Genomic DNA, 11,725 nt, shown 5'->3' on the forward strand with positions numbered 1-11,725 from the left:
GCGGAAGGTGCATGAATCCTATCTAGGTGTGTGTGAGACAACCCCTGAATGTGTGTGAATACGCGAGAAACATGGCATAAACACGTCCGTCTCCGGACCAGGACGAATTTTTTTTTCTACTACGTTTTTGTGAAAGCTGTATAGCTTTACTTTGTAGTCGTATGGCCGCGCTTGGGCGGATGCTACTGAGTAATTGCTGCCTTGCTACACGTTTACTTGCAAGTGATTTCTTGAAATCATCATGCGTGCTACATATTGAGTTGCCCACTCCTGCTCAATGCTTTGCAGTAAAGCAAGGAGTAGCAGGCCAGGGTCACGTTACCGCCGGCCGGCCTGTCCACCTTTCATTTCATTAAACTGCTTTCTCTCTTTCTCTTGGTGTCGTTGCTGTTGACAGAGCCTAATTCAACTAAACTGTGGGTTCACAACCCAAGTGAAATACGCGATTTGTTACAAAATACGAAGATGATGGTGTGTTGTAGCAGCAACCCAGCCGCTGAGCTTACGGGGCGGCATTTCTATAAAAAGCATTTCTTGCACAACTGCCCCCCCCCCCCCCCCCCCATATGATATATATATATAAAAAATCCACGACGATATAAAAATCAAAGAAATGTCTTCGTTGTCACTAGCAAACTTCCGCAGCCTCCAATGCATGATCAGTTGAAATGGGCTGATTCGCGAACGTTTTTCTCGAGATGCCATAGCGAGCAGATGACACCTGACTTATTGGTGCCACAAAATCAGTTTCAAGAGCCACCGGCAAGCGGGTGGGTGACTGCGAAGATACATTGGTTAACAGTACCACACACCGTGCTACACGCCAGTGCTACAGATTCCAAGCAAAAAAGACGTCGCATGCATTATTATTATCAGGTACGCGCGGGTGTTACGTGGGAGTGCAGGGCATTTCCTCAATAACGAAGGCGCGGAGTGAATTTTGGAAGAAAGAAAGAAAATCTTGGAGACGTAAAGGGCGAAACAGAAGAGAAACCCGGAGCGAGACCTCGGGGTAGAGAAACGCTTCTGCTGAGCTGCGTCACTGGCTGGCTTCCGCGTCGTGTCTCTTAACGTAGGTTGTTAGCGCTCCCCTCTGTAGCCGAGACATCGGAACACGGGCGTGGGTGCAAGGTCCTGGCGCAACGGTCGCGAGACCGGCGTATGCGACTTCGCTCGACGTTCCTGGAAAGCGGCGCCGCCTGTATCTCTCAGGAAACAACGCCACCGGCTGCGCAACCGTATATTTTTCTTCTTGGGCCGCAGTGACGTCGCATGAATGCGCTGTTCGTATCAACGGCGACGGCTCTAGCCTAGTGCAGCGGAAATGAATGGAAAGCCATTTACGCCGTGGCTTATCTGTCAGGAAGCGTGCTCGGAACTAAAGCGCGTTAGTCGGTCACGCCGACTGAGCTGTCGCCGCTCTGCATGCCGCCTGCGTACGCTCACCCACGCCAATGACGACACGTGCAATCTCCCTGTTCCGAAATACAGACGAAAGGAAAGCTAAGAGTTCGAAACCCACGAGAACTGCGAAAACTGCCGGCAAAAAATTTTAAAAAGTCCCAGGAGAGAACTCAGGAGAGAACATCCTTTCCAGGGAACCAGAGGACTCACGCCATGGGAAGCTGAAAACAAACGAGGGATAAGCGTGTTCTTGTACACTTTTGTCTGCTTTATTGCCACTACACTAGAGCGCTTTGAAGAAGAAAGGTCTGTTGGAATCAAACAGTAAGCTCCACGTGAAGATGCTGACGTCTCGTTTCAGCTCCTCCATTCAAAAGCGAATTGATACTACTGCTTATATCATCTCAAAGACACTGAACGCGCCAAAGCGGCGGCTGTCATGGCCACAATATGTGGAATAAGATTTCCTGCTACTGCCTGCATAGCTTTTTGGAACAATGTGTTATGTTATCTTACAAAAGAAAAGACGGAACTCAGACAACCGGTAGGGTGCGACAACTGTTTTCTTCATACGAAAGCAGTAGGCATATACTAACCTTCCAGCTGTTTATGAGGTTGTGCCGCAGAGATCGTGCCGACAGTTTATGCGCGATGTGCACCCTGCGTAAAGCCACTTCCCGGAGAGAGCGTGTCTATACCCTGCGGCTATGGAGTGGAAAGTAAGTGCTCATAGGTAGAGGCGTAGTCGAGGGCCGCTGTGTCAACATGGCCTCCCTCTCTAAGCCGTCCGATGTTGTTATCATCTGGCGCTACCGTGCTGGGGAACAACCACCAGAGTGTTTGTTTTGTCGCTCGAAATTTCCTACTGCAACTGGAATGTCATCGGCTCCCATTTTATTCTTTGTCATATCGTCATTTCAGGGTTATTTAAAATGGCGAACATTCTCGGGAAAAAATTTTGAAAATTGGAGAATTGTAAGATACTCTTATGGAAACATTGAGGGTAATGGTCCATATTTCTGATGTTAAAGTGTTTCCAACGATCGCATACAACAATTAAGGCTGCCATTGAAAACCATTGGGGAACGCTTTTCACGACAGCAAAAACGTTAATAGAAAAAAAAAATACAAGACTGCCGTCGGAGATCTGCGGATATATTGATTGTTATAATGAAATATTGCACTATACATAAAGGAATTGCGCTCATAAACGGTTTCCCGCTCAAAAATGCTTTTGCCCAGACTTGTTGGCTGTGCTCCATCCGCTGGCTGCTTTTAATAGGCCCACCTGTCTATGCTCAATCACGCGGGTTTTCTTGATAAAGCCTTGCCTTGTTGTTGGTTAACCTTCCTTCGCCTCTTAATGCTTTTCTGATCCGCTAGCGCGAGTATGCGCCACTACTCACTTGTAACGTGGAAGCTGTCCCTCGTCAGTAAAAAGTGAAAGAAGACACAGAATGCGCAAGTGCGCGTGCTGAAACTGAACACGACAAAGGCGATGGAACGGGCGTAGAGCTAAAATATAACTCGATTTCACTAACAGCCAGAAGTAATCAAAATAGCCTTACAATTGGCGCGGTTCGCAAATTCGACAATATAATCCCCGCCGCAGATTATGCACGTGTTATAAAGAACGACCGTCATTTTTTCCCGAAAGCGGCAGTGCCATCGCTGGCAAATGACGTGGATGTTCTTCTCGAGTGCTACATTCTACGAGCGTGAGCTTTGCTAAGCACTACGCCTTTCCGGTGCAAGGGACTCACCTGCAGCTCAGCACTCCTTCCGTGAAATTTAACATAGGACAGTGCTCCATGCTTCTCGAAAAGCTGCGGCGCGTCGAGCCCGGCGAGCGCCCGCCCGTTAAGAATTACGCCCTCGCCGTTGCATTGGCTGCCAAGGTTCTCGTGGTTAGTGCGCGGACTGGGTTCGGCGCCACGACGGCGTTCAAGCTGGCGGTGCAGCGCACACTGGTGAGCGAGAGCGCCTCGGAGGACCCTTCGTACCAGCCACTGCAGACGTCTCCGGCGGCTACCCTGTCGCGAGAGCTGCCCATCCAGACATCGCAGGAGATGCACTCGTACGCCCAAGAGCCGACTGCTAACACCGTGCTTGTCAGCGGCGGTGCGTCGGTGGAACTACAACCAGCGCTGTCCCTCCGAGGAGTTCACATCCTGGCAGACGCTGTGGGCTGGGTCGAGGACTTGGTCGAAAGCGGACAGGTTCCCACCTAGAAGTTGCGCTCCTTGGGCGCTGATGGGAGCTTGTCGAATTCTCGACACGGGCTTTGAGCCGGGCATGCGAGCAATGCTGGCGAGCGAGAACGGCGGCGCACCTCGGCGACCCTCTTGCGGGGAACTGATTCGTTGGTGAAGAATCCTGTGCTCGAAGCTGTGTTCGAAGTGACGCAGTTTGAAAAGCGCTACTTGCTGCGAGACATTTTCATGATCCTAAGCATTCTTCAATTATTATGGTTGGGGTTGGTTTATGGGGTTTAACGTCACAAAGCGACTCAGGCTATGAGAGACGCCGTAGTGGAGGGCTCCGGAAATTTCGACCACCTGGGGTTCTTTAACGTGCACTGACATCGCACAGTACACGGGCCTCTAGAAATTCTCCTCCAAAGAAATTCAACCGCCGCGGCTGGGATCGAACCCGCGTCTTTCGGGTCAGCAGCCGAGCACCATACCATAACCGCTGAGCCACCGCGGCGGCTTTCAATTAAACTTTGCTTTATAAGTCAGCGCTTTTTCTGCGTGTTTTCAACTGATTAAGCCTATCGTCGTTTTGTTTGCTTGTAACTGTTCATCGGTTCAGAAGTGATTGCTGAAATGCACAGGGTGCGTCAGAATTTCCCAGGCCACACTGCCAGCTTTTCAGCCTAGTGGCATACACAGCAATTCTGGACAAAAGCATTTTTGAACGGGAAAGAGTTTATGAACGCAATTTTTTCATATATTGTACGGTTTCACTATAGCGATAAATATATCCGCAAGGCCACCGCGGTGGCTCAGGGCTATGGTGCTCGGCTGCTGGCCCGAAAGACGCCGGTTCGATCCCGGCCGCGGCGGTTGAATTTCTTTGGAGGAGAAATTCGAGGCCCGTGTACTGTATGATGTCAGTGCACGTTAAAGAACCCCAGGTGGTCGAAATTTCCGGAGCCCTCCACTACGGCGTCCCTCATAGCCTTAGTCGCTTTGGGACGTTAAACCCCATAAGCCAACCAACCAACCAAGACTCCCGTCAACAAGCTTGCATTTGTTTGCTAATTCGATGTTTGCCCAGACTTCGAAAACGTTCCCCATTCGTTTTCTACGGCAGTCTTAACTGCTCCATACGAGCGTTGAAAAAACTGAAAAAGAAAGATTTTGCTACACATCGGAAAAGTGGACCATTACTTTCAATATTTCCAAAACAGTACCTTGCAATTTTCAATCAATCAATCAATCAATCAATCAATCAATCAATCAATCAATCAATCAATCAATCAATCAATCAATCAATCAATCAATCAATCAATCAATCAATCAATCAATCAATCAATCAATCAATCAATCAATCAATCAATCAATCAATCAATGAATCAATCAATCAATTTCTGCCTCAAAAAGTGACAGAGTAGCTGCAGAAAAAGCTGTCATAGACAGCTTGACTGAGCCGCAGCCCCCTTATACCGGGCAGCAGTGACAGGCGACGAAAAAAATAAATAAAAACAAAAGAAAAGAAAACAACTCAGAGCAAAACACATTATTAACACCAAGAAAAATCTTACATTCAAAACAACTCAAAACAATTTTTCCAATAAATGTTGGCTATGCGACTCCCTTGAACCTCAAGAACTCTTTAGGGGGAAGGGGAGCATTATCATTCTCACCTGTAAACACCTTCGCAGCTTCGTAGTAGCGTCACTGCCAGAATATGCTGCTGAAAAGCAGACCCTGATTTCTGGGAACTTTCGACGCACCTTGCATATTTCACCCACTCCCTACGACTACGAAACCAACGGTGCACTGAAAGTACACCTCAGAAAGATTAGCTGGCATCTAGGCCACCTGTGAGAGGACCACGATAGCAAACCTTGGCCATGCGTGGGCTGTCATTGCAAGTGCATGAGGAGAAGGCCGCCTTGCTTAGCGCGTCAGACCAATTCGAAAATCGAGTAAAGCTTAGCTCTGCAATGTTTTCTGAGGAACAGTTTTCCCTATCCATGACGTTGAACATAAAGCTGTCCTCACTTCTTCGGGGAGAAAGTGAATCTGATAGACCGGATGTTTCAGTGAACACTTTCAAAAGTATAAAAAAGTAGACTTTTGGAGAAAAAAAGAAACCCTCTACACGAAAAAACTCGCAGCTGCGGCGGGGGTCAGCAATAGCGAAAAACATACTAATTAGCTTGCTAACTAGCTAAAATTAATGCTGAACTTTCTCATTAACGTTGTTAGGCGGTTACTGCTAATGGCGAATTTGTAGCCACGGAGAAGACGGTGACGGCATGAACGTCGCCATCAGACTGATTACACCCAATGCATGACAAAGGCTTCTCTCATATCTCTCCAACTGACCCGGTCTTGTGCCAGCTGCGGCCACTGTATACCCGCAAACTTCTTTATCTCCGAACACCTAACTTTCTCGCGTCCTCTGCCACGCTTTCCTTCTCTTGGAATGCAATCTGTTACCCTTAAGGACCAGCGGTTATCTTACCTTCGCATTACATGCCCTGCCCAAGCGCATTTCTTCCTCTTGATTTCGTCTAGGATGTCATTAACTCGCCTTTTTTTTTCCCTAACCCATTCAGCCCTCTTCCTGTCTCAACGTTACACCTATCATTTTCCTTTCTATAGCTCGCTGCGTTGTCCTCAATTTAAGTTGAACACTTTTCGTCAACCTCCATGTTTCTGCCCATAGGTGAGTACTGGTCAGATACAACTGTTATATAGTTTTCTCTTGAGGGATATTGCTAAACTGCCAGCCATGATCTCACAGAAGCTGCCAGATGCGCTCCACTCCATTCTCATGCTTCTAGTAATTTCCCTTTCGTGATCCGCATCTGCGGTCTCTACCTACCCTAAGTTCACATATTCCCTTACCACACCCTGCGCCTGGCTACCAATCGTAAACTGGTGTTCCCCTCCGAGACTATTTAACATTACTTTGATTTTTTGGTCATTAATTTTAGACCCACCTAGCTACAGATACATTTTCGTTTATTTGAGCTGCCAAGCCGATACAACGCAAAAGAAATAAACGCTAGACAGAAATGACACAATACATGTCAACCGCCAACATTTAACAGATATCCGCATGCTGTCACAGAAACGTGGTTTTATTCCTTTAAGGAAGCTATCACGATGCGAAAGAATGAAAAAAAAAAGGCTGCTTCCGAGGGTAACTCCACAGGCAGAGCGCCGAGTCAGCGGCTATCAGGGCTCCCAAATCAACGGCCGCGTATACTTGGTGATGACTACCGTTTTTCGTACGCCAAGCAAAGAAGCAAAAGTTAACGCTGGATGCGTTCTAAGCTGGGCGCCGAGGCTTCCCAGGGAAAACAGAACATACTATCCTGAGCTAAATTAAAAGACCCGTCAGTGCCGAACTTTCCCAAATTGCGTGCGGGCACCACCTGAAGAAGCACTCCTGTTGACGAGAACGCTTTGCTCGAGATAGGCGGAATTGGCAGTCGCAGTTATTGCAACACAATTCCAGCGGACGGTACGTTTGCTCGAGACTTCCAGCGCTTCTCATGCGCTGTTTCGGTTTTGTGGGGGGAAAAAAAAAAGGAGATCTCGTTCTAGAGCGCTTTGGAGAACAACTTTCTTTATATACGGATACGGCATCGTCTTCACCGCGACTACGAACTCGCCATTGACAATAACCGTCAAACTTCGTTACTTAAGAATACACTATATTTCAGTTAATTTGCTAGATAATTAGAATGCTGTTTGCAATTACTGATGTCCACCACTGCTGAGAGTTTCCTCCTCGAAATCTCTATTTTTAAGAATTGTTGAACGTGTTCACTGACACACCCGGTGTATTAATGGCAAAGGAAATTAGATCGCCTCCTCAAGTTCGTCCTGACGATCATCGGCAACGAGACCACTGCATCACTAACACAGTTCCCGCACCAACTCGGCCGATCGACAGCGAGAAGATAGATGGCCGAGTATAAGGTCGAATTAATCGGCAACGAGTTTGAAGATGCTAATATTGAGTCGCGGGAGCGCATATCCACGTGACAAATATTAAATACTGCGGCCCTTATTTGAAGCAAAAGTAAAGAGAAAGCCAGGCTTACGTAACTTTTACTGAATGCTCTTCAATGGGCATTTTTCAACACGCTCTGCTACGATCGCGTTGAAAGTTTTGCACGAAAGCTAACGATTAAAACCTGTTTAGCTTTCTTAATTACCAAATCAAGCGGATTTTGAGAATATGCTGAATTAATCAAGACACTACTGACATCCTTGCACTGTAGTTGAGTATTCGTAGAACGTGCTGGCCTTTTAAATCATGGCACTACACTTGGCCGAAGCAACTTTTTTTTTTTTTTTGTGCACGTAGACGCAAGCTACAGTGTTCACACTCACCCGCTCCTCATATGAAGTTGTCCTCCAAGCTTGTAATGGTTCATGGGGGCTTAACGTTCCAAAGCGACTCAGGCTCTGAGGAACGCCGTAGTGAAAAGCTCCGGATGATTTAGACCACCTGGGGTTCCTTAACTAGCACTGACATCGCGAAGAACACGGGCTTCTAGCATTACGCCTCCATCAAAATGCGACCGCTGCTGCCGGGATCGAACCCGCGTATTTCGGGTCAGCGGCCGAGCCCCACAACCCCTGAGCCACCACGGTGGCTTCATCTCTTGCGTAAGAGTGAACTTATCCACGTCTAGGGCAGTTCCTCTCCGAGATGATAACGAACTTTCACGCCCCCTCTCTTTTTGTAGCGTGCGTCAAAGTATTTGGGGCCGCCACACGTGCACTGATTTCGTCTCGCCGGTGGGAAGAGTAAATTTTAAGCGCAACCTAGTTAGTGCTTCATGACTAAGGACATGAAGACAGCCTCACAAAACACTGACTTATAAAACGAATATTTATCAATAGAAAACTAATGTTTATGTACACGTTTTAACATCTTTTTGAAATACGAAAATGTCCATCAAGCATTGTCGAATGTCAAGCTATGCCACATCCAACACCAGCTGTTGCGCAGGCGAATAAGTTCCAGGGGAGATGTGCACCTACAACATCGTCGATGGGCGCGAGAACTTCCCCGCCAGCACTTGAATCACTTTGGCGAAGTGATTCAAATGCTGGCGGAATCACTTTGGCATAGTTATCCAAAAACGTAACCGCACGTTTGGGAACAAGCGTCAGCATGCTTGTGCGGATCTGGCGCGAAGCCCCTGCGCCATCACATCGGCTTCGTGCAGCAGATGGAAGAGCAACTTCCCGGCCGAAGTCACGCCGCTCTGGATGAAGTCCATCGGCCAGGATGCGAATTCCCCGGAAGAGCGCCGCCAGCTGTTCCTCCACCGTGGTTGACCAGCACGGCGTTTGCAGTCAGCTCTTGGACGTACGTGTGCATCTCGTGCGCTGTTCGAACGGGCAGCCCTCGCGTCGGTGACAGAATAGCTGCCAGGGACGTCCGCAGTGGCTGGAACGAAGGGTTCTCCGAGGCGCTCTCGTTCATCACGGTGTGCTGCAGCGATGCCTTGAACGGCGCCGAAACCAGCCTGCGGACAGTCCAACGCAGTCGAGGAGGCATAATTCTGGATGGGCGGGGGCTCGACGTGCCTGGATCCCCGCAGTTTCTGCAGAAGCATGAAGCACGGACTGGAGTCTTCAAAGCCCACACAAGGAATCCTGAGCTGTACGGCGTTCGTTTGTAGCGCAATGGCGTGTTGCGTAGCAAAGGTCCAGGCCGTGGACTAAAGAGCCACGTCATGTGCCAGTGATGCCACTGCCGCTGCCGCAAAGAATGACAGGCGCTCTTTGGCAAATGCTCAGACTGCGATTAGGCATTATGAGCCTTCAATCAAACGTGATTATTTTGTCAAGACTGCGAAAAGCCCGAATGATAAGGAAATATGCCTGCACTATCGCTGTTTTTTTTTTCTTGTTGTTTGTGAAAGCAAACTATTTTTTTTTTTTCATTGTCGTCGTTGTCGCGGTCGGTTTCGGCACGCGCACATGTGCATCGGGCACCTTCTTTCACTTCTTCCCGAGCAGGTGCAAACTTGCATGTCGTGCGAGTGAGTGTTGTTTTCCTGGCGTCTAGTGGCGCATACCTACACTGAGGGATCGTCCAGTAGACGGAAGACGGGCGAAGACTAATCAGCAGCACAAGATTTTGTTAAGAAAAATAAAATGTAGACGTAAACCTGGGCGGCAAAGCGTAGCGAAACGTGTTCATTAGAAGCAGGCAGCGGATCAAATTCAGTTAGGACAGAAACAGCAATATTATAAGTGCTGGAATGGGAGGCGATATTATTTTATGCCGAAATTTCGCACGCTTGAACAACCGCTCTTGCGGCTGTGCCCATGCACGGTGGCGTCATATAATCGCATGATAGGACTGTTTAAACCGAGGCCAAACTTGTGCAACAAACCCGGATAGCGCGCACGCGTGCCCGTTGCTCACTTTCGCCGCATGTGCATACGCTATATTCAGGAAGATGCTTTAAGCGCGAACCACTTCACGTAGATTGCCTGCGCTGTCACTGGGACAAAGGTTTATGAAGAGCTGAGGATGCTCATGCGCCTCCTGTCTCCTCAATGTAAAGGCAGAAACACCCTGCCGGTTCTTTGACTTTTTCGCGGAGCATCATGCATTCTTCCGAAGTGTTTTGCAGGAAGCATATGGAGATCGTATTTCACGTCTTGTATCCATGGCAGCCGTCTCTTTGCCGCGTTAAATCATTTTCAGATGAGAGAAGCATATAACGTCCTCTTATCTAACTAGATGAGTTGAAACCGGTTGTCGGCATCCTTATGCGGAGCTTAGTGTCACTTCCCAAGTATTAATTTCTCTTCGATGCGCTTTGGTGGTGCAGCAAGACTAAAGAGAAAAAATATGTTCATGGGCACGTTTACCTTTCGTTTGATTTTTTCTATGGGGTGCGAGCCGTCTGGTCCCCTTGAAAGAAGTTCTGTGCCGAGTTCAGCAACCACTAGCTTCTGGGTATCTAGAATATTAATTTTATATACACATATATCAGGTGTGTCCCAGCCAAATGTAACGATGCAATTTTTTAAAGCACAAGTGTCCCAGCCGAGTGACAGCAAGTGAGCGTGGTGGAGAGCCGTGTGGCCTAGTTTGTAGCATCTTGCAGCAAGTCAGTTTGTTAGTAAAAGGCTATTAGCTAACTTTTTAAACGCTGGTTTGGTGAAAAAAGTGTGAATTCGATTACTTCGAAGCTGTTCAAAAACAGCAGACTGAAATGTTTAGAATATTGACCGTCCTGAAAAGAAAGCCCACGAAATCAAAAAATACCACATGAGAGCGGGGTTACTGCCGCGTCCCAAGACGTGATCTATGTGAACAAAATCCGCGCACCTCCGGACGTCTGTCCCCGACGTGTCTTTGCGTTTGCAGTGGCCGTAAAGTATGCGCTATGAATTTCTAACCCGTTGCTGGGCTTTCTTTTTAGTTGGTCCTGCCATGAATCAGATTTTGAACAATGCAGCCAACACGACTCGGGCTCACAGCCAAAATTTCATTGAGTGCCGAACCACTGCGATTATTTCTAAAATTCCGTTTTCGTATGTACCAGCAGTTCTGAGTAAGAGGAAAAGTTTACACATGTAAAGGCTTTTGTTCTTCAAAGGCAGTTTGTTAAAATAGAAATCGCTCATGGCGAGTCATGACCACAGTACTTCAAATGGATCTGAAAAACTTTTAAAACGCCTATATATATAACAGTGCTGGGTTTCAGCCTTTCAGCCCATGTAGGCTTTCTTAACTCGGTGATTTTTTTTACGCTTTTGGACACCTACGTTTTCCTCCGTCTAGTCTTCCACCTTACAAATGCTTAAAAATAAAGGGAAAACAAGAAGAAAAAAAACAAAGGTCGACGTGCTTGGCCACTCACAAAGTGCTAGTGGTCATTTATGGTGCGCTTAATCTTTAAATGGCACCCTCCTACAAGCAATCGCGAAAAAAGGTCACGATGATTGGCGAAAACTTTTACTGCCCGGCCTGATTCAACTGGGGCCCGATTCAGTGCGATTTAAACCTGGAATTTATCGCCTGTTTGCTTTTCATTGTCGAGGCCCAATTTTGCAGGTACTCGAATGTCAATTTGCACAACGCCCATTATTGA

At 47.6% G+C, this 11,725-nt stretch overlaps 1 protein-coding gene and 1 pseudogene across 1 annotated transcript; one reads left to right on the forward strand and one right to left on the reverse strand.

The window, feature by feature from the left end:
* The first annotated feature begins 3,215 nt into the window (after positions 1–3,215).
* Positions 3,216–3,635, forward strand: LOC149349546 (uncharacterized). The gene has a single exon (XM_089575465.1). The coding sequence runs from the start codon at positions 3,216–3,218 to the stop codon at positions 3,633–3,635; it is 420 nt and encodes a 139-aa protein (XP_089431591.1).
* A 5,101-nt stretch (positions 3,636–8,736) lies between these two features.
* Positions 8,737–9,971, reverse strand: LOC149349547 (uncharacterized; annotated as a pseudogene).
* Between the last annotated feature and the right edge of the window lie 1,754 nt (positions 9,972–11,725).

The sequence above is a fragment of the Amblyomma mixtum genome, chromosome 3 (assembly GCF_055824585.1).
Source record: "Amblyomma mixtum isolate Tamu chromosome 3, ASM5582458v1, whole genome shotgun sequence".
NCBI lineage: Eukaryota > Metazoa > Arthropoda > Arachnida > Ixodida > Ixodidae > Amblyomma > Amblyomma mixtum.